General features: G+C 44.9%; 1 protein-coding gene across 1 annotated transcript; it reads left to right on the top strand.

Annotated features, from left to right (window-relative positions):
- The first annotated feature begins 12579 nt into the window (after positions 1–12579).
- slc2a15b (solute carrier family 2 member 15b) lies at positions 12580–22007 on the top strand. The gene is made up of 12 exons (XM_068750963.1): positions 12580–12624; positions 13849–13947; positions 15388–15548; positions 15657–15781; positions 16689–16834; positions 17230–17362; positions 17555–17742; positions 18708–18818; positions 19108–19209; positions 19389–19464; positions 20669–20796; positions 21780–22007. Exons 1-12 carry the CDS (start codon positions 12580–12582, stop codon positions 22005–22007), a joined length of 1542 nt encoding a protein of 513 aa, XP_068607064.1.
- The last annotated feature ends 385 nt before the right edge of the window (positions 22008–22392 follow it).

The raw sequence follows: 22392 nt of genomic DNA, 5'->3' as shown, positions 1-22392 counted from the left end.
GCAGGGACTGAAATGGCCGCCCTGGGGCATCGCGGCCCCCTGGTCCCCACAGAGATAGAACACAAATTACCTCTTGGCATTCACGACAGTTCTGCAAATGTTAGATTCCGGAATCATTTCATTCCCAGTGACCTCGGAGAAAATAAATGTAAAAATATGTTTAGAAATATAAATACATTCAGAGGCGGCAAAACGTGTCCGATAGGGCAGTAAATGATAACACAGCAGGGAGGGATGTGGAATGTGTGTTTATCCCATTGGAAAGCAATGACCGCCATCCCTCCTGACCCCCCATCTCCAGTCAGCACCAATGGGGGTTGGCGCGGATGCGTCTTACTGCTTTACAAGAAGCCCCTGAGAGGAACCCTTTTTAGCCCAAACCATAAAAACCACCGGATTCCGAAGCCTTTGGAATCATCCAGGATGAAACATCAGCAATTCGGTATTAAGTGTTTTTGATAAATCACTTTTATGAGAAATGCTGGAAAACAAACCGGGGATAATCTGCAGCGGGCAACGATGAGTGAACTGAAGGAGAAAAATGTCTCCGCTGCATTTGGATAGACATGTTCATTAGTCTTGCTGACTAACATATGGCATGGGGATGAAACAAAGCTGCTCATCCAATGAGAAGTCAAGCTTGAAGATGCTAAAGCATTAGGAACGTACAGGAATTTGCTGCAGACAAACGAGACAGAAACAAGGAGAGGAGAGCATGAAGTGATAATATGAGGGAGAGGGAGGAGAGGAAGTTGTTGCGCCGCTCTTCCTATCTGGCCTTTTGCCAAAGCTCCAGTTTGGGTTGCATCCCTGAAGCATGAGCATCACACATTCAAGCTGTTCCAACAGCCTGAGCGCTAACGGGCTAATGGGCTAATGGCTAATGGAAAGACTGCATCATGGGCGCAGGCTTCATCTCACCAAACCTGCACGATAACACAGACACACGACAACATGGCAACAAAAACTGCGCCATCATTAAGGAATCTGTGGGAACGTCAGAAGAAGACGGGAAAACTCGTTTTGCCAGCATCTGCCTGGCTAATTTTAATCATGGTCGACAAAGTCAGACGAACATAGAAATGTGGCTCATTTGCTCGTTTTTCGGTCCTGGTTTACTTTCCTTTTGCTTCAGTGGCTGCAAGAAGAACATGTGGGGCTGCAGAAACACCTGCATCATAGGCGCCGGGATGAAAAAGAAGCTTTTACTGAGATGATTGATTGCAATTTCTTGCACCATTTTCTAATAAGACATCTTTATAATGTAATTTGTGAATAAATGACTTTGCTAATGCGTATCAAATCATTTTCTAATGCTTTATAGATCAGTTATACAGTACCATCACCTTTGGGTTGCCATATTGTCAAAACTACATTTTTTGTGTGTTAGATTATTAATTTCTAGGAAAGTTACAATCTGTTGAATCCATCCAGCTTTATTAATAAAACCAAAAGCATTTTAAGAGAAGGTTTAATGGTTTTCTAGAAAATCAGTACGCAGCATGTATTTATTAATGGTTTATTAGCATTTATAGCTGCATTATAACCAGATTAACAAACGCACGATAACGTTCATCCCAAACCTATAAATTATTTACAAACCCTTTTTGGAAACTGGCATCTATTTTCCTACTGTTATTATTTTTGCTTTGTTTTATAAGAAAGAAAAACATGTTATTCAGTGCTGCTGATGAAAACTCTTAACAATAATGATTTTTTTCCCCTTGCAACTAGAATAATATCTCAGTTTACTCCAAAGTAATTTTACATGCTTATTTTTCATTTAGTCACTGTTATTATTGTAAGATAAAGTAGTGACAGCCCCTCTTCATTCATTCATTGGTTTGTCTTCTGTATTAACTAACTAGTAGTCATCAGTGGGGTAAACTACTGCTATCTAGTGGCGTGAGGATCCATTACACTGCTGCTGGGAGTCGTTCATCCCACTGATGAACCAAAGCTTCACGACACATTTATTAAATGTCTCTCGTGTCTGGATCAAAAAATGTACGAGCCGAACACTGTATTAACTTTTCCTTTTAATTTCTCATATAGTTGTTTATCTATTGTTTTAAAAAAATGTAAAAAAAAATGACACCTCTAATCTCACAGCAGTTCAAAGTGTAATTTCCCTCTTTAAAAAAAATCAATACATAAATAACACAAATATGAAATGAATAATAAAGCCCTAAAATGGAATAGTTTAATAAGTAAGACGTTATGTGAATCATATGATGTTGCCATTGCAGCTCAATCCAAACAAAAATACCGACTCCTAATTTTTTGGGTGAAGAAAAATTATATTAAATGGAGTCATGTGATTCCTGTGTGATCAGTGTGGTTCTATTAACATGGACATGATATGTAACACAGAACAGAGCTGACATCCTGCCCATACTAGGGGCACAGTGATTGTGTCATGATAAAGGCATTTAGCTGGGAAGTCAGTCTACGTTATTAAATTACTACTTGTGCTAAAACATTTCAGGAAATAAAGCAGCTATCCAAATGGCTACATTTATTGTTACGTCATTACATGAGCTAAAACGCGTTTCAGAATGAAGCAGGGTTTGCGTGGCAGTCATCATACATACACCGTGCACAGCCAGCACTGGGTCGGGGTCCCTTCTGTTCTCTAGAACTATACTTGTAGTACTATTCACTTACTGGGCCAGTCACACCTCATGCAACGTCCTGCTCGGCCTCCAAAGAGGCTGAAGCAGAAAACCTGTGAAGTTTCCTGGGGTTGATTTGATGAACCGTCTGAGCTTCGTACTCTGAGTACGCCCGGCCAGTCAGTATATTACTTTGGCAGCTTTCCTTTAAGGTAAATGACACACTGGGTAGTTCTAACAGATCATGTTTGGAACGGACGCCTTTATTATTGCTGTCAAAACACACACACAGAGACACACACAAACTCCACCTCCACCGTCTCTGATACTTCCATGCCACCAAAGCGCCGCCACGACACCCCCATCCAGAGTGACATTTCCATTGTCCCCCCCTCCTTTCCTGCCCTCCTCCTGCTCTCTAACTGAAGTGTGGCGGGAGTGAGTGATGAGCCAGTGTTTGGGTTAACGACAGGGACGGGGTGTTAAACCTGAAGTGTTTAATTAACCCCACAATGGGCGTGCCTGTCAGCCCGTGCCATTCCCTCTTGATGGAGACTTCAGCTTACCCACTGACTCTCTCACACTCACACACACCCACACACACATGCACGCACATACACAAGAAGCGTGCACGCGCACAAATCCACATGAATATAGGCGTATAAACCCTTGGAGACAGACATAATAGCAGGTGCACACACACATACACACCAGCGGAGAGGACAAGGGGAGGGGAGTAAAGTGATAATGCTCCGCCACAAACGCAAGATTGCCTTTTTTTTTTCCTCCTTCTCCTTTTCTAAAGTCCATTTTCTGGGTCACTGCATTGCATTCATTACTGTCTTTGAAGACATTGGGCTGGGAAGGAATAATGCTTCCCTTTCACTTACGCTGAGAGGAGGCAGAGAGTTGTGAGCACTGGAGTCAGGGCCAGAGGCCTGGGAGGGAGGAGACGAGGAGTAATATGTGACATCTTTATCTGGTTTTAATTTCAGTCATAAATATTGAATGCTTTATTTGCTCATCTGCAGCTGCCTCCGCTCAGTCAGTGTTTGTGTCTCTCTCTTTTTGTTTTTTTTTCTACTCTGCCAGCACACGCCATGTTTCTTATGTTGTAGCTCGGGGCCATAGCAATAGAATTAGGTAACGATTTTTCCATTTTCAAATGAACTCCAAAATGGACTTTAGTCGATGGAAACACTAAAAATCCAGCCTGTGGATCCGTTCCAGATTGAGTGGATATGAATAAAGCATGATTTAAAATCGTCTCATCTCAGATTTACATCAACTGAAACGGAGGGAAGAGACTACCAGCTTCTCCCGGAGAGGGTGACACTGACATAGCGAGCATTATGAGAGTCATCTCATCCCCTGGGTGAATCGATAGGTGCCATATGACAGTGGCTCACCCATCAAGTGGCGCAGTGACTGAGGGTGCTGCTGGAAATCTGCTTAAAGCCTACACCAATTAACTTCAACATGACAGATTTAGGCAGCCAATGAGTGAGCGCTTTGCATTCTGCCGCCTGCCCGACTCTGTGGGTACAGAAGGGAAACCTCAGCTGTTAGACGGATGGTGAGCTGCTTGTGTGCGTGTGTGTGTGTGTGTGTGTGTGTGCGTTTTCGCGTCATGCACACAAGCATAAAACCTTGTAGATTTGTCTGTGCATGCTGAGGCGAGGTGTGTTTGTGTGTGAGAGCGAGGGTGAGGGCGAGGGCGGGTGGGGGGAGTAAATCTGCAGTGATTCAGGCCTTGCTCTCACTCCTTAATGATGATGTCAATCTGTAAAATGCGTGCACACATTGGAGCTGTCAGGGCCTCATCAATCAGAGAGGGGTTTGTCAAAGGAGCCCAGGCCCAGATTAACGAGGCGGGGACAATGACGGCGGCCCATTTGCATAGAAAATTACCCTCATCCTTAGCAAAGTGATAGTGCAAAGGAACAAAGGCTGGCAACGGAGATGTTAGCGGGTGTTGTTGCAGCCGTTACCGAGAGACAAAAGCACTTTGATCTCAGCTTTAACTCGCTCTGTGCAAGCGTAATTTGAAAATTTGATCGTGACGCATTTCGTGAAATTTGCATGGGATAAACACAACACGCTCGCATTTCAGCTGTGATGGATAACAGCTAATATGGAGGCAAATGGAGTGAGGTATTTTCGCACGTTTCACTATCGACTCCACGTTGCAGTCGCCTCGTAAAACACAACGGAACAGCGTCTGTCCATTTGCTTTACTGCCCAAATGAGACAGTGATGAATCAAGTGGGTTTGAGTTTTTATGAACTCCAAGAATACTCAAGTCTGCCTTTAGCTGCAGCTCCAGCGAGCGCTCCTCCCAGCCAGCACGCTCCATTGTCAGCGAACACAATGGCCGAAGCTGCATTTTAACTCAGCCTGTTGTTTGCAGCTCTTCTGCTGCGCTGCCATCTGGTTGGACTGACGTCTCTCTCCATGGCTGACAGGACAGTAAGCGTCAGGTCACCAGCAGGGACAGGACAAAGTACAGCGTGGAACGTTGACTCCAAAGACATTTCTCTTCAAAGAAAGCGGACGCCTCGGCTCACGTGTGCACATTCACATTTGCACCTGGGAAAGCGTAGAAAGTGACCGTGCGCACTTTGTGTCATTGTGGTTGCCCTTTCTCCATGAGAAGAGAACGTGTGTGTCTGCGGCGGCAGGGGGCCTTCCTTACTGAGCGAGAGCAGGACAGTTAAGGTGTCACCGCCTTGATGGAGAGGGTCCTCCTTCACAGGAGGCCAGCAGCTGCCAGGTTTGCAGCAGCTTGTTGCAGGGGACGCCACATAAGTTGGCGGTCAGGCGTTTCGGGTAATGTGCGAAGGAATAGGTTGAAAACCTGAGATTTACAGCGGAGGTTGAAGGTCAGAGGTCAAAGTGTGGAAGGTCAGCGAGTGCACTTTCAGTCGCACGGACACTTATTCACACTGCACAGCTAAGCTAATGTGAAAGTGCTGCCTTGATGCTCAGCTACTTGTTCTTTGCAGATGTCTTTTTACGAAATGACCTCGGTTCACCCACTCTAAAAGACACGAGTAGAAAACGTTCACAGTGAGGCCCATGTTTTATCCAAGGTAATGAGAAAACATTTCAATGCTACGGGCCTCAAAAGGCGTTTTGGCTGAGACAATGTCCGAATTGTTAGAAATACTGGGCTCCTGAGGTTTTATTATATTGCACTTGTGTCATTTAATTCCTCAGAAATCACCTGCTTCTGTAATTTTTAGATGAAGGAGCGATTGTTCCGCCACTGAAAACGACATAATTCTACATGTATTTATTTTGTCTGCAGGAGAGTGGCAGCATGCTGACATATCGTTGTATAAAATAGAGTTTTAACTGCAGGGTTGAAACCTCCCATCATGTTAGTAAGATACTCCACATTGTGAGAGCCAATACAGACTAGATGTCACTGTCCGTGGGTGCTGGTACAACGCTGCCTTGTGGGTAATAAGATGGGGTTGTTGTTGTTGCTGGACGATATGAATATTTTAAAATCCCACTAGAAACGATTGAACTCGTATGAATAATTCTTACTGCATTTGAAGGTTGACCTTTAAATATACTTAGATAAAAGTATCTGCGCAAACTGTATTTAAGGCCAGTAGCATAAATAAATAAATAAATAGCCTCATTAATCACCACTAGATCAGAGTCGACGCTTCAAGGCCCTGACAGCCGACTTGGCACCCACCCTTATTACACTGTCATGGACCAATAAACACCCGTGCCAGTGCCACTCCACCAATCAGACATCTGGCATTTGCAGGTCGTTAGGGAGGACAGCAAATCAGATCCCTCACACGGGGAGGGGAGGGGAGTCGGCTCCATGCCCAGACCCTCCTAATCTCACCAATGGGAATGAAGCACTCCTTGTAATCCAATTAAAGGATTGTAAGCGGTTTGTTAGACACTGTGTGTTAATGTAAGCACTATCCAATATACTCTAGGCTGGTAACAGCATGACTGGGGATCCACTTTGGTCCAAGGAACAAAGGAATAGCATACAGCTGCAGGGGCTGCTGTGGTAATATCAGGATAGCAGCTCAAAGCAGGCTTGTGAATGCAGCAGGGAGGGGTGAATACTGCTGACCTTTGGTCGTTCCTCCTCAGCCGCGATGATGGAGGCAGAAGAGGAGAAGAAGAGAGAGAATGAAGAAGGTCATGCACAAAGTCACTGCCCGTACCGTGTAGACCTGACAGCACATTGATATCATCGGCATTTCCTTAAATGACGATGCAGGCGGTCCCCATGAAACTGTGGGATTGTGCCCTCTATTGTGTGCTCTTATTATTACTCGGCTCCATTCCCTGCGTAAACGTACAGTTGTGCATCTTAATTTCTGCTTCTAAGCAGCATTTAATAACTGTAGCGTTGCACCATTTTGCAGATTCCACGGCCAGCGGTTCCTCACGCTGGGTCCTCTGATCACACTGTGAACACTGAAATGGAGGAACTTAATCATATGTGATAGCATTATTTTTTCTCCTCTTTCCCAGATGCACCAAATTGAACTTAATTAGATGCTACATCACCTCAGTGAGGGGCGGCATGGCAAATCTTATTAAGAAAAAGCAGTGTGTTTCTCCAACGCTCACTGATTCCTGTACATCTTGGCATCTGTGTGAGAAAACCCCACAGAGGCATATTCTCCAGCCCCTGTAACTAATGACAGCGCCGCCCGGATCTGACAGTGAGCTGTGTCTGTATATTGTGCTTAATATCATAATAATAATGAGAGCAAATTAGAACAATCAATTTCCATGGCTGGTTGTTGATTGGAGGAGGAGGTGGAAGCGACAGGAGGTGATCCATCATCCTCGGCCAGTCACATTAAGGAGAGCCGCGGAGCAGGTGGGCTGGGCTGGAGACCAGCCACAGCCAATGAGAGTGGAGGAGGGAGATGCATTACATCCAAATCAAGTCCTAGTGTCTGTGAACTGGGTGAAGCAAGGTGAGGCGGAAGAGAGGAGAGAGAGAACGGCTGACTCAAGTGAGGTCTGGAGCGCGTTTGCATTCAGTCCACGGTGGAATCTCTTTATCTGTTAGTGTGTCTGTGCACGTTTGGACTAGAAGTACTGATATTTAACAGCATTCACTCAAAGCTAACACAAATGTGTGTGTGTGTGTGCTTTTCCCAGTCCATAATTAAAGTCAGTTATCATGAGCTGCAGCTGGAGTCCCACAAGGGGTCACTAAATCTCACCAGCACAGCGACGCAGGCGCATCACGACCACGCAGCGTCGTAAATAAGAACATGTAAATTAATCTTTTAAATGTCTGAACTCTGCGGAGCGCAATCCATTTCTCCTCAACCCTCGCAAATCTCTCAGCGCTTCTTTTGGAGTTACTTCCCTTTTTAAAAACGGGAGAAACCAAAATGAAGTATTTCCAACCTTTTCATCAGCTAATGTCGGAGTCTCTCTCCCTAATCTTATTTCTGCCAAACGATGGCATGGGGGCAAGTATATTAAATTTCATCAGCAGCCATCAATCACGGCCGCACTTAACACGATCAGCGCCCCGGTTTATTCAGGGCGAACAATGGGGGGACCGGCACGCCCCGCCTGCAACAGAGCAAATGAGGAATTTAAATACCGCACAAGAGACTCCGGCGGCTCGGAGGGAGCGGACTGATTAAAGGCCACAATATCTTCTCTTCTAGGCAGATGATCTGTCAAAAGAGATGCAAGAGGAGCTTTTTAAAAATAACGGGTCACTGATGTGTGTGCATGGCGCGCACACACATGGCCATTGCGACAGCACTGAGGATGCGCGCACAAAAATTGCCTCGCGTAAAAGCGCATGCCGGTCTCATTTTCAGACTGACGCGCACACACGCACACACCGCGTTTTTCAACTCAGCATCTTCTACTGTTCGCTATTGATGGGTAATTTATCAAATGACATCTCAGTCACTGTTGAGAAGAAATTAAATCATGTAGTTCCAGATCCTAATTATTAGTTTGATCACGACACGTCCCTGTGACCAGCGCCAGTGAGACTTCCATTTTGTTACACTGATTTTTGCATCAGTTATGAAACCACAGTTGAAAATAGTTCATGACATTGACATTACATTGTTTCTCTTCTTCTTTGGTGTCAGCCTTGTTTATTTATTTACTTATTTATTATTATTATTATTATAAAGGTATGTTTTTGTGATTAAGGAATCTAAAAATATAGATAAAAAATAAAGAAAGAAAGGACAATAATCTTTGGTCTAAATGACAATATACAGGGATTGAGGTGCTTGGCGGAGGTCTCCGCTCTCTGAGTGCTTTTCTAGTTCTTTAATAGGACTGCAATTTAAAAATGAAACACCTGGTTTTAGATATTTATAGGAATACCATATAGAAAGTAAAGTAAGGCTTGTCATCGCAACTCTTTCTTATCTTTCTGTCTATGTCTGTCTGGTCTACGCTCTCCGAGTGCTTTTCTTTTTTTTTTTTTTTTTTTTTCCTTATTTTTTTTTTTTTCTTTTTTTTTTTACCTTGTCTGCATTCGTGCTCCACAGTGACGGACACAACGTCAGTCACTGCTGGAGTTCTATGCAATTTTTATTCTTATAGTGATTGTGACCGTCACCTGCCCTCTTGGCAGCCTAGCCTATTCCTATTTTATTGGTTTTATTACCTGCTTACCGCCGTAGAGGGCTGTGCACACCGCAGTGAACATACAACATGAACAAACAAAAAGTGACAAATACACAGTGTTCTGAGAAGAAAGTGCAATGGATTTATTTGTGCCCCTTAATTCTACCCCTTCCATCCAATCATCACCAAGAGTTGTCCCAATACACCAGGTTCACATTCGTCTCTAGAGGAAAGTATGGATCACCAAGTTCTCAGATCTGAAGAAAAAGAGAGAGAGCATAGTGAGAGCCACAAGCACTAACCCAGCAACCTCCACTAACTCAGAGATCTGTGTGCGGGGTTGACTCTCTAAACGAGTTTTAATAGGTGCTGGAGTGGTGGATCTGGCATGCGTGAAACCTCCACCTAAGAACGGGGCAGCCATCCCGGACCCAACAATGGCGACATAAGCCCCCAGATCACCCCAAGCAGCTACAGCAACCCAAGAACGACCACCATGGCCCCACCAGAGCCACACGCAGAAGAACCAGTCCAGGGCCCGGGGGCAACTTACACCAACACAGCCGACAAAACCTAGGCCAGCGCAGCGGCACGGGGCACAGCGGGCCGGCCTGGCGCCCCACCAGCACCCAACACCACGCCCCCCCCAACCACCCGCCCCCCTCCCGGCACCCTCCACCCATCCCACACACCCCCCACAGTCCCCCAGCCCCCCCCACGGCCCAGCCACCCCCCACCACCGCCCCCCACCCCCACCCCCCGCGCCCCCCCGCCCCCTCCCCCCCACCGCACCCCCCCCCCCCCCCCCACCACCCAACCCACCGCCGAGCTCGGGCAACCCCCCAACCCAGCGAACCAGCGTCTGGGGAACGGGAGTAGACAGTGCAGGGGCTTCAGCCCTATCCGACCCTATACAGCCATTTGGGAGGAGAGTATTATTCCCTGGGATGGAGAGTAGGGAGCAGGAGGCCGGACCACCGTCCCACCCCAAGCCCAGCCCGCTAAGGCCCCACATGCCGCGCCAAGGCCAAAAATAAATAAATTGATTATGAACCCCCCCCCCATACCCTGTCTATATGGCTCCCCAGATCCCAGACTGGGGAACCCTCCCAACACCGTGAATGTGTGGACACCCAGGTGCTATATACACATGTATGTAGTGCGTTAAAATTTGGGGCAGGAGGGGCCAGACGGGGGATGCGGAGGAGGGCAACGGCGCACTCCTGCCCTGCGCCCTCCCCCTTATCTCCCCGCCTAGCACCCGCGTAACCCCATGTGGTGCATTAAAATGGGGGGGGGGGGGGTTGCAGAGGGACGCTCGGTGAACGCCCCCCAGCACCAGGCCCCCCAGGTGCATGTACCCTATGTGTATATTTACAAATGTGTTGTGCTAAGGTGGTGAGTTAAGAGGCGCAGCACATGAGGCCCCAGCCAACCAGGCGGGGGGAGGAGGGAGCCCGACCATAGTCCCCAGCCTCACCCATCCCACCCACATGTGTCAGAGGGCCCAACCATGCACAGGGCCTGGATCGAGCGCCGCCCCCGACGCATCCCACCCATCCCCCATAATCAAGCCCCCAGGAAGGAGGGAGCCGCGAGGCCCCGGCGGGAGGCAGGATGCCGGAAGAGGAGATGCGGGGAGAGAGGGGAAGGGGGAGACCACGAGGGGAGAGGAAGGGAGGCGAAGGAGAGGGGAGAGGGGCAAGGGGGAGGCAGGACAGGAGACGAGACCAAGGAGAAGAGGGCGAGCAGGGGACGGGGAGGGTGGAGGAGAGAGGTCAGGGAGGAGGGAGGGGAGGTGAGGGGGCCATGGCCACGCCAGGTCACCAGCCGGACCCCGGCCGCTACTACCAGCAGAGGAGTGACAGACTGCGCCAGCTCAGTGCCATCCCAAACGCATAGGCCAGCACCCCCGCATGGCAGCCTAGCGGAACACCGGCGGCCGCCCGAGAAGCATGCGCCGAGTGCTTTTCTATAGTATATATCATCCCACCTTACCCCATGAGCTGAATGATGATGAGTATTTATTAGATAGAATGCTAGAGTACAAGTACAGTCAAACAGTAGTATGTATTACAGTACAAGTACAGTCAAACATCCTGTCTAAGAGGAGCGTCTTGTTTCTGTTGAAAGTCCTTAGTACATAAATCATCGACATGTAACAATACCAATAAAACTAATATTCAATTACTCAATTGATGCAAAATAACAATAAAATAAAAATAAATTACACCACAGATGCAAAATAACAATAAATTAAAAAGACACATAATATGTACGAAAAGTGAGGAGTTAATTCCTGATGGGTCATTGGTTGTGTAGAAACATGCGCTGTTGTAGGAGGAGGTTGATGCGGCGAATACCACACACATTACACATCACGTGGCTGCAAGAGTAGAGATGTGACCATGAAGAACTGCCACCGGGTTTACATCTCATTATACACCATCTTGTATTTCTATTCATCTCAGGTTGCATCAAAATCAGCCGCTAATGATCCATGTTTGAGCACACATTCAAACTACAGTCACCTGAAAATGCAGTTGCAAATGAAAACTGCATGCATCTAAATGAACCCAACACCCTCCCACAGGTCATACAGGACACGAAAGGCAGTGTTGCTGCGCTACAGTCACATGTGGAGCAGAAGAAGCTGTGACTAAAACCTTGCAAGAGGTGATCCACACAGGAGCACATGAGGCAGAGTCATGTGAGGTCCGGAATTCGCATTTGTTCATTTCAAAGACAAACAGGGAGGACGTTTTGGCCAGATGTTCAGTCTTGTGTTTTTTGTTTTTCACGGGGATTAAACGCGTTCACTGGGTATCTTTTTCTTTAAATTAAAATTAAACTCCTGCTTAACTTAACTTAAGTTTCATTCCCAGTAGTGCCAGGGATGCCGAAAGAAAAAGAAAAAGAAATTCAAAATACAAACCTCATTGGCTCATATAATCATGGTGGAAAAAAATACGCTATAGAGTTTAAGATGAATTTAAATGGGGGGGGGGGGGCATGTCCAGGTTTTGATAAATGTCTTCGGCTGAAAAAGAATTCCTGAGTTATAAAACTTCACAAATGAACCCTTGATACGGTCGGTGGGACTTAATGAGACCGGCGGGACACAGGATGCACCACTCGACTCATGTGATTGTCCATGAACATGGAGAACTGATTCCAGTCCCTCGACCTCCTGCGTGACGCCACACCCTCCGGCACGCCTCCTCTGTGTCACACTGAAAACTACAAATGTGGATGCAGAGAGAAACAAGTTTGAAAAGTTGTGCAGATGAGTCGATTCTTCCCTGAACGCAGCAGGACACACACCGGGAGGAGATTATTGATGACTTAAATGGAGGAGGAACTACTAGTGAAAAACCATGCGAAGAGGAGCTCGGTGAGTGAGCGACTATCTCCAGAGATGATGTTGGACCGTAAACAACGGGCTGCTGTGTCTTCATTTAGACACATCATTAGGACTGTCTTCTGTGGACACAATCAATGACCTGATCACAGATCATTGGAGTCGGCAGCATTCATCAGAAACTGTTTCAGGATTCACTTCACACCAGAGCTCTGGGATTTTGGGCAAATTGAAAAGTTTGTTTGACATCAGCATAGTGGGACATTTATTTGTATTTATTTTATTTTTATGAACTCAAATCAAATGATCAAAGATAGTACGTATACACTTGAAAACTGTGTTATATGTTTTTGCCCAGTGATTGTCAGACCATGTGAGGAGTTGTACATCTGGCAGCTAATCAGATTGAACTGAATGCAGAATGGGACACATTGTCTGCGGCGAGTTGTTTTCGCATGTCGTATTCTAATGCTGGCTATTACAGGCTAATACAAACTGCTTGCTGTTGTTCAGCAGCAGCGGAGGGAAGGTTCTGTGAACTAACATCCGACTCCTTCACATTGGCCTAGACATTTTGCTCCAACTGAGGAATGAAAATCACAGGGTTTCGTTTAACACTCCCTGGGAGTTGTTATATGGATGAGGTTGTTGTGTGGTCATTTCTGCACCAACTGGTTGTTGCAACACACTAAGCAGCTCATTCCCCTCATAATTGGATTTACACCGTCCACATGGTGATCTGGATCATCATCAGAAGGTTCTAGATTGTTCTTGCTATCTTTATAAACCAACCATGAAAAGTGAAAGTGAATCAGAGTTGATTTGTATTTTTAGCAGATTTGTGAATCCATAAATGGGTTTCAATGTTAAAATGTAATATTTTTTCCTGACCTCATTCTGGATCAGATACAGAAGGCATTTTTCATGATAGTTCATATGACTGTGATTTTTGGTTAGTGAATTGAAGTCATAAGATATGATTTTTTATTTTATTTTTTAAGTAAATGGGAAATTCCGGATTTGTAAAAAATCCAGACCGGATTTAATTTAGACTGAGACCCATCTTTAGATTTTTATTCATCAAGATCCATTCAGCAGTTTTTCCGTAAACTTGCTAACAAACAGACAAACGGCGTCAAAAACATAACCGCCTTGGCGGAGGTAATAATAATAATAATAATAATAATAATAATAATATTAGGGCCACACGGTGCCCTTTTTTGGTGTATTTGTTACTTGTGTTTTTTTCTCCCTCAGTACCTCTCAATGCCTTTGCTGGCAGCTGCTTTCCTGTCCTCCTTTGGGGGGTCCATGCCCTGTGGCTACAATTTGGCAGTCGTCAACTCTCCAGCACAGGTTTGGGTCATCATGATCATCATCCTTCACGTTACCATCATCATCCTCCATCAGAGCTCTAACCTTTCTATTTTTCCATGAGAAGCTTAAGTATTTCCAGAAACTGCGTGGTGGCGGATGATTTTTAGATGTTATGGACATAGTAAAGGTCAGAGTGTGTTTCATTGTCATGTGAGGTCACGTGGCGCATCAAATCTCTACGCTACTGTGTGTCTCGCCATGTTGTTAACGTTCTTTCACTGTCATCCATCGTGTGTTCTATTCCCTCCATGTCTGATTCGCTACGCTGCAGCGACTTAGCTCCTCTGGATGTAGGAAGCATGTGAGAAGACACTATAAGACACTTTTATATGTCCACAGAGCTAAAATTGGACATTTATACTCGGCAGACGGCCCTGCCAGTATAGAAAAGAAAAAAAAAACTCGAGATAAAATTGATAACGTTTTCATAACGTGCAATTTACGTTTTTTTTCTTGTCCCTGTGACTAAATTCTTCACACCAGCTCAAGACCGCCATAGATGTGAGACCTCTCATGTTGATCAGCAATGACATGCATTTTGCGGCTGCGCAGCAGGTGTCAGTTGTCATGGAGACAACTGAAACCTGAAAGTATCAATGTTATGGTTGTTTACGTGCAGCAGAAGACAGAAGAGGAGTTGGTTTCACAGATAAATGTTCAGTTTCTCCAGTGCATGAGTGGAACCGATGTTGAAGCAGAGCAGCGTGAAAGTCACATGAATTTCAGTATGACCGTTTTGACTGCTTCACAGATCTGATGTTCATATGACCTGGAAAAGTTTCATAATTTAACAGCGGAAATATTAGATGTCTTTATTTCATAGATCAAGTAGTTTTAAATCAAATTGAAGTTTTGGTCCCATCAGCGAAATAGATCCTAGAAACCTTTGTCTGCAGTGTGAATTTGGACTTTTACTTTGGTTCCTGTGGGTTCCTGTCGAGTCTAACTTCTGACCACAAGCTCCACTCGCCTCAACTCATTGATGCTTGTGCAGGCTGCCACTTAATACACTTCTGCGCTTGTGGTGGAGATGCTCACATTGTTGGGAAAAAATTAAATTGGACACATGCTGTAAGGAGTTTAAAGACTAATTTAGGAATGACAATCTCGGTGGGGACATAATTAACTTTCTGTTAACTCAAAGAAGAAGAAAAAGACAGTCACATGAATTTCACCGCCTTTCATGCCGAGCAAAATGTCTGCTAGTCCCATTTCCTGATGGATATGTGGATGTGTGTTTGATATTCTTTTTGCTGCATTGCATTGTGAAGTCAAGAGACTCTGGCGTACTGTACGGGATAATTTTCTACTTACTGTAATACTGTGATAGATATTTAGGAAATGGGGAGAGCAGGCTCGTAATTCCATATTGGAAAATGTTGAATGAACTTCTATTTTTCTTTTTATTTATTCCACCAGTTTATTAAAAAGTTCTACAATGAGACACTGATGGAAAATTACAGCTGGACTCCAGACGAGGAGGTTATCACCATCTTGTACTCCCTCACTGTGTCCATCTTTGCCATCGGTGGCATGATCGGGGCTTTACTGGTGGGCAGACTGGTCACCAAATATGGAAGGTGTGTGTTCTTTTTAAACACATGTCCATTGTGTCTTTGTGCTTTTATAATGCCGTCAGCCTGTGCCTTAAGAAAGATGAAGAAAGCATGAACTGTGTGTCCGAGCAGGAAAGGGACGCTGGTGAGAGCCACCGTTCTGGTGTTCATCGGAGGAGCTCTTATGGGCTTCAGTCGACAGTGCAGGATGCCTGCAATGGTCATTATCGGACGCTTCATCACAGGCATACACTCAGGTAGGCCTGTCTGGGTTCTGATTACAATTACAGGTCACATTTGCCTTGACATAAAATAGAACCCACAGTGTTAAACCTAAAAATCGGAGGTGTTTCTTTCTCAGCTTTTTCTCGGCTGCTCTTATAAATTTAATATATGAGGTGTCCTGGAGGAATTTGCTTTTTAATTTGGCATTTTTGGGACTCAAGGAGAAAAGGATTAGATCAAGAGGATGTAAGTTCTCATCGAATTTGTTCAAAACTCAATAACTCAAGCAGTAATTTGACTAGATTTCACCAACAATTTCTAATATGATAACACAATGGAATTTTATAACCAGGTCAAAGGTCAACTTTGCTGTGACATCTTAATGTGGTGCAAAAGCCCTTACTGGCCGTTAGTCACTGCTGTATATATCGATATTGCACACATTTTACATTTGATTACATGCTGATTTAATCACAGTAATCGTGCGCGTCCACTTCAAATCGGATCATTGTTGTATTATAATCAGTTCGACTGGCTGAGCATGTGAACACATAACATGACTCTGATGCTGTTCATCCTGATCTCAATCACCATGCAGCAGTTGTGTCACCAGATCGTTGGCTTTTCTGTCTCATGGCTGAAAGGATCACAACATCTTTTCAAACTTTCAGTGGGTAAGAAGTTTGGCTCCGAGTGGGATGTGGCCCGAACAATAAATATGAAAATCAGACCGTGTTCCATGACATCATCAGAGCAGGATTCTTAATCATTGAAGATCACATATTATACTCTTTTTATCGCAGACCAAAAATCACCATAATAGTGTAGAAACATGGGAAAAGTGAGTTTTCCATCATATGGGACCTTTAAGAATGGACCGATTGTTTCTGAAAGGTTTAAGCTCTGTTAAATCCATGATCCCAATCTTACTATTCACAGGGATATGTCTAAGTGTGGTGCCGATGTACCTCGGTGAGATCGCCCCCAAGAACCTGCGTGGCTTCCTGGGTCTCGTTCCTAGCGTTCACATTTGTTTGGGAGTCTTCATCGCTCAGGTTCTGGGACTTTCTGAAATGCTGGGAAAGGTACTGGTAATTTGATCAAATCAAATCAAATCAAATTTAGAAAAACATTTAAGTCATTGAGGTAAAACTTTTAAATTGTCTTTTTGCCATCAAGGGTCAAAATGTGTTCTTGGAATGATGGCTTGCGATTTGATTACAATCATTTATACTGTAAAACCTCCTTCTTCATTTCATCTTCCTGTTTCCTGCAGAACTTTCCATCACCCGGTTTGATATACTAGAGGAGGGTTCTTGATGTATGAAACAGCAGCACAGAAAAATGAAGCTAAAAAAAAGGCAGATTTTAAAATACCTCTCTCCATCTCCGAAGTTCTTCCATCCCATTTCTCACACAGGGCATATTTATTCGATGATGAGCTGATTAGTCAAAGCTGATGGATTTTTTCCCCCCACAGGAAGAACACTGGCCTTTGCTCCTTTCCCTCGTGGTGTTTCCTGCCTTGATCCAGCTGATACTGTTGCCATGGTTTCCAGAGAGTCCACGATACCTTTTGATCGAGAAGGGAAATGTTCACGCCACCATTGCAGGTTAGAAAGTGAACATTTCCTTATCTTCCTTCCTATCATGATCATATGAAGCAAACCTGCATCGATCTTTAGGATCATCAGATCATTGTTGGTCCTCATCAGATCGGATGTTAACCGTGTCTCCTGTTCCCTGATAAATTTGAAGTTGATATTTCTGGCTGGCTATTCCAATCTTTCCTTCCTCCCCTTTAGCCCTGAAGTGGTACCGAACTAACGGAAACATCCAGGCTGAGATTATGGAGATGGAGGAGGAACAGCGCTCGCTGTCCTCCATCATCAGCATCTCTGTTTGCAGGCTGCTGAAAGACCCCTGTGTCCGCTGGCAGGTCATCACCATCGCAGTCATCAACATCGGCACGCAGCTCTCTGGTATTGATGCAGTAAGTGCAAAAAACATATTGGGCCTTTGTAGGCAGTTCTTCTCATGTTACAAAACTGTGCATTGAGACCTGATACCATCTGCACTCCCTCCTGTCTGTGCACCACAGCCTCACAGGCAGCCTCTAAGTGCCTAAGCAGGGGGCTACAGGACCATGCCTCATTATCTCCTGGTCCTACCTCACTTGAGAAGGCCCAGCCATCCACACCCAAAGTCAAATACGTCTTTATTCTCCATTTGCTGCATGTGGATGGAAGCTCTACGCATGCTGACTCACATGCTAATAACATTTTGTAACAGGGACGCTCCCTACGGAGTCCTTCTGCTGCTTCAGCGGGGGGAAACGGCAAGGCTGCAAATCATCTGGACAAATGTGTCCAAATTCTTAGATGGTATACCGTACCGATAAAACGCCAGGAACTCTGTTCGTGCACGGAATCTCAATCATCTGTGGCTAAATGGATTTCAGTTCAGAATTGTAGAGTTATTTTGTGTGTGTGTGTGTGTCCAGAACAATATAAGTCATCCTCTGTGTTTAACTTTGTTATTGTTCACGTGTTTCTGATTGGCGGCTACGTGTATGAACGCTTCAGAAGCAGCGATGGCGATGCAAGAGCAAAATGCATATTTACTAAATCAACAAGACAACATTTAACTGCCTCAACGGCGATCCCGTCCGCCCCTCATCAATGATGGATGTTCCATCGGCAAGTGTGATTAATGAGATTACGCAAATTAGTTTCAAAGGGAGCGCTTGTCACACAGCTATACCGATGAAGCGCTGTGTCTCAAATGCGTGAGTGATGATAATGATCGCTTTGATGTTTCATGTGGAAACATCAAAAATAAAAAAAATAAAAAAGCACAGGGGCCTTCAGACAAACTTTGAGTTTCAAAACCATCTGTCTGGGTGTGATCAGTCCATTGATCAGAATGATTAAGATTTCCTGTCACTGTCAATTTCAGATCTGGTTCTACACAAATGACATATTTAAGGCTGCAGGAATCCTAGATCCTTATATTCAGTACACCACAGTCGGGACCGGCGCCGTTGAGGTCATCGCCGGGTTGGTGGGGGTGAGGATGCATTATTAGGATGACACTTTTTCACATGGTGCTTAAACAGCCAACTGATAAGCCGATCCAAGGCAAAGAGTTTTAATCTGTTTTCCATTTTGATGCTAAACATCTTAACAAAAAAGCTATGAAACCAGATCAAGACTGTGATTGTTAGAACATTGACTGAAGAGCATTTTTAGGCGTGGATCTGCATGTAGTCCTGAATGATCCGATACCAATCAGCAAGGACGTTACTGTGCATGCTCTATGTCGCATCTATGCTGTGGCTTCTTTGTCCATCCTGCAGTGTTTCACCATTGAGCGCGTGGGCAGAAGACCTCTGCTGATTGGCGGCTTCATCTTCATGGGGCTTTGCTGCATTGGGATCACGGTGTCTGCCCTCTTCCAGGTACAGCGTCCTCTCACACCTAAACCAAGAAGCTGAACACACTCAGTTGTGGACTGCAACTTTACAAAACCGCATATGACACAAATCAGCACCATGATCAGAATGATTTGAAATTGACAATAAAAAGTTGTGAAGAAGCTGCGAAGTGTTCCGGACTGACGGTGTTGGATTAATCTCAGGTGCAGCTGTTCTTCATGCGCTACATCAGTGTGGGCTGCGTTGTTGGGATAATCGCAGGCTTCTGCATCGGTCCAGGTGAGCATCGTCCTCTCTGCATGCTGCATGGAACCTCCCTTTATTAACTTCCAATAAGACTTTCCAGGCCACATGTGTGTGTGTGTGTGTGTCCTGTCTGTAAGATAACACTGCTCCCTGCTGGAGGGTCGCACCGCAGCAGGCACGGAATCCAAAACGCCGGGAACTCTCCCTCCCCTCCTCTTCCTCTGACTGTGAAGAGATATTGTATTTCATTAGTCTTGTAAATTGGGAAATCATAACTGCCACACTACATCCATTCCCACAGCCGTTTGTACTCTGGATGAGTTGAGTGAAGTGAATTAAGAGGCAATATTTTACAACTTTGGGAGCCACATTGAGTGGACCTGTGAGGATGATGAATTAGAACGAGTCTCGTTTACGCAGCATCATTCGTCAAGCCAGCAAAAATCTGTGCCTCGGCGCACGGACAAGGATTTCTGTTGCTGCAATTACACTTTTAATGGTTCATTGTTCATAAGCTATCCGCGATGAATACGGTTTCCTTCAGACGAAACCTTGCATGCCCCCCCCCCCCCCACCTACCCATACATACCACAGATGTTGACAAATGATGGCATAGTTATTGGTTCGACAATATTAAACCTTCCTCTCTGCAATTATCATGCACAGATAATGAGGGCATCGTTTGGGAAGCTCATCATTAGAGCATATTAATGCATAGCTCTCCTTCATAGCTTTCACGTCTAACAATGAAGAATTATCTGCCTTAAAGCCAAGACAACATCTCATATATCCTGCACATCCAACTAATGAATTCACCTTTCTTAAACTATATTGTCTTTCTTTGGTTTTAAGTTGGACTATTGCCAAAATGACAATCATCCTCCTCGGCTGTCAATCTATGATCACCGACTAATAAAGGGGAATTAGAAACATAATCTAATCAAAGCGGGGCTGTAGGAACATTCAGCATTCATTATATCATATTCTGTTCACTTTGAATAGTCCAGGGTGGGAGTATTGATAAACTAATTGATGAATTAATACGCTGATTTTCACAATGCCCAATAGATCCATAAGGCTGTAGCGAGTGGTTAAATATGATTTGTATCGTGGCAGGTTGATACGAGGCCTGGTCAGATCGGACCAGCTGCATGTGGACTGAGCCACGATGGGACGGGAAGGTTGCTGATGTCTAATTCTGTCCCTTAGAACTCATCTTGTCATGTGTTTTGTGCAGCTGGAGTTCCTTTCTTGATCACTGCAGAGCTGTTTAAGCAGTCTCACCGACCGGCTGCTTACTGCGTGGCTGGCTGCCTTACCTGGCTGTCCAACTTCACCATCGGCTTTGTCTTTCCCTTCTTACAGGTCAGAGCAAAATCAAACTCCTCCTCCTTCTGACTACGGCCGAATCGATTGATTCCAAAAATCTATGTAAAGACACATCTTATAGAAATGGCTTTTGTCATTTTTGCAATCAGAATCGCAGCTTCAGGCCTGTCTTTGTCCTCTTGTATTGAACTCAATTGGAAGCGCTGCCTTAGGAATAGTCAATTCTATTGTTACTGTGATGGTGGGCGAAAAAAGGCTGTATAAAGTCATGGATATATTCTTTTCTGGTGTTTTATTTTGTTAATCCAACTTTTTAAAGTTCCCTCTAGGATTCTATATGTCCTCTTCGAAGCTGCGCTAATCAATATTGTCTTTTTTAACAATGGCTTGCATGTGATTTGAACCAACAGCAGGAACCGGTTTATTAGCAAACACTGCAGGATGGAGCTAAACAACTGATGGTGAACGTAGCCGAGCATTTAGCCTCTTATGAGACAGATAAACGGAGGAAGAATCCAATAGAGCTAAAAGGAGAGTCGAGATCTGACCGGACACGACTCCTAATCCCGACGTTTCTCTGGATACGCTGGATATGTGCATACACAGCAATCCTTGATATCCTCTTTACCGCCTGTTTAATGATCCTACCTTTTAATCAAATCTCATGACTCCTCGCTTTATTCTTGTTTGGATTTAGAAATTGATGGACAACAACTGTTTGGCTCCAAATTATTCTCCGTCTGTTTTCCTTGGGCAATAATAACTGCATTTGTTTTCTTTGATCAAGTGTATTGAAAGTGCTCTGATCAGGATTTAATAATGGCCGTTGCAGGGCCCTTTCTGAAACCTGCTGATTCCAGCGATCCTGGATCAAAATGTTTATTTTTTCCCCCCATTTTATTATCATCTACATTTGGTACTCACTAGAGGACCAAACAGCATGTCTAGTTTGAGTCCAATGAAAAGGCTTCAGGGTGTAGAAGTTGCTTGCTGATTAATCAGACTTAATCCCACCACAGACGGCGATGGGCCCCTTCTGTTACCTGATCTTCTGTGCGATCTGCTGGTTGGTGGCCATCTACACAATCTTCATCATTCCTGAGACGAAGAACAAAACCTTCATGGAGATCAGCCAGATATTCGCCGCCCAAAATAACATCGACAAAGAGGAGCTGACGTCCGATGATCATCTCAAAATGGCTCTGATGAACGGTTACGGCACCCTTAGCAACCACGATGGAAACTAAGGAGAGAGGAGGTCGGCCTGCACAACCAGCGTTTTGTCTTCTCGCTGCACCTCCTAGCTGTAGAAGACACGTGAGGTGGAGCTTCCGTGGACTCAAGGAGATCCGCTTCTTCATGTGAAAACTGCACAAGAAGAGAAACGGGCTTGTTTAGTCCGGCAGACCTTCGGCACACAGTAGTCCCTGTTAAATCCCCGGTCTGAGTGGAACTTCGCGGGCCAAGAGTGACACGGGTATGCATTTCAAATCAACCGCCAGTGGCATTTTAATCCATTTCTCTGCATCGTAGACCATTTTTACTGGGGCTCAGCTGATTCCTTACAGCGCTGTCACAAGATCCGATCTTATTAGCAACACTTTAAAAAAAAAATATCCCATGATGACTAGT

This window comes from Brachionichthys hirsutus, chromosome 17 (genome assembly GCF_040956055.1).
Source record: "Brachionichthys hirsutus isolate HB-005 chromosome 17, CSIRO-AGI_Bhir_v1, whole genome shotgun sequence".
Taxonomy (NCBI): Eukaryota; Metazoa; Chordata; class Actinopteri; order Lophiiformes; family Brachionichthyidae; genus Brachionichthys; species Brachionichthys hirsutus.
The sequence above is the reverse complement of the archived record's forward strand: the minus strand, read 5'-3'. Positions and strand labels throughout refer to the sequence as shown.

Bases quoted from the DNA above. Each gene is read 5' to 3' on its own strand.
- slc2a15b (XM_068750963.1), top strand. From the start codon at position 12,580: ATGGAGGAGGAACTACTAGTGAAAAACCATGCGAAGAGGAGCTCG. The intron at 12,625-13,848 runs GTGAGTGAGCGA...TTTCTCCCTCAG, and splicing joins ACCATGCGAAGAGGAGCTCG to TACCTCTCAATGCCTTTGCT. The intron at 18,819-19,107 runs GTGAGGATGCAT...TCCATCCTGCAG, and splicing joins TCATCGCCGGGTTGGTGGGG to TGTTTCACCATTGAGCGCGT.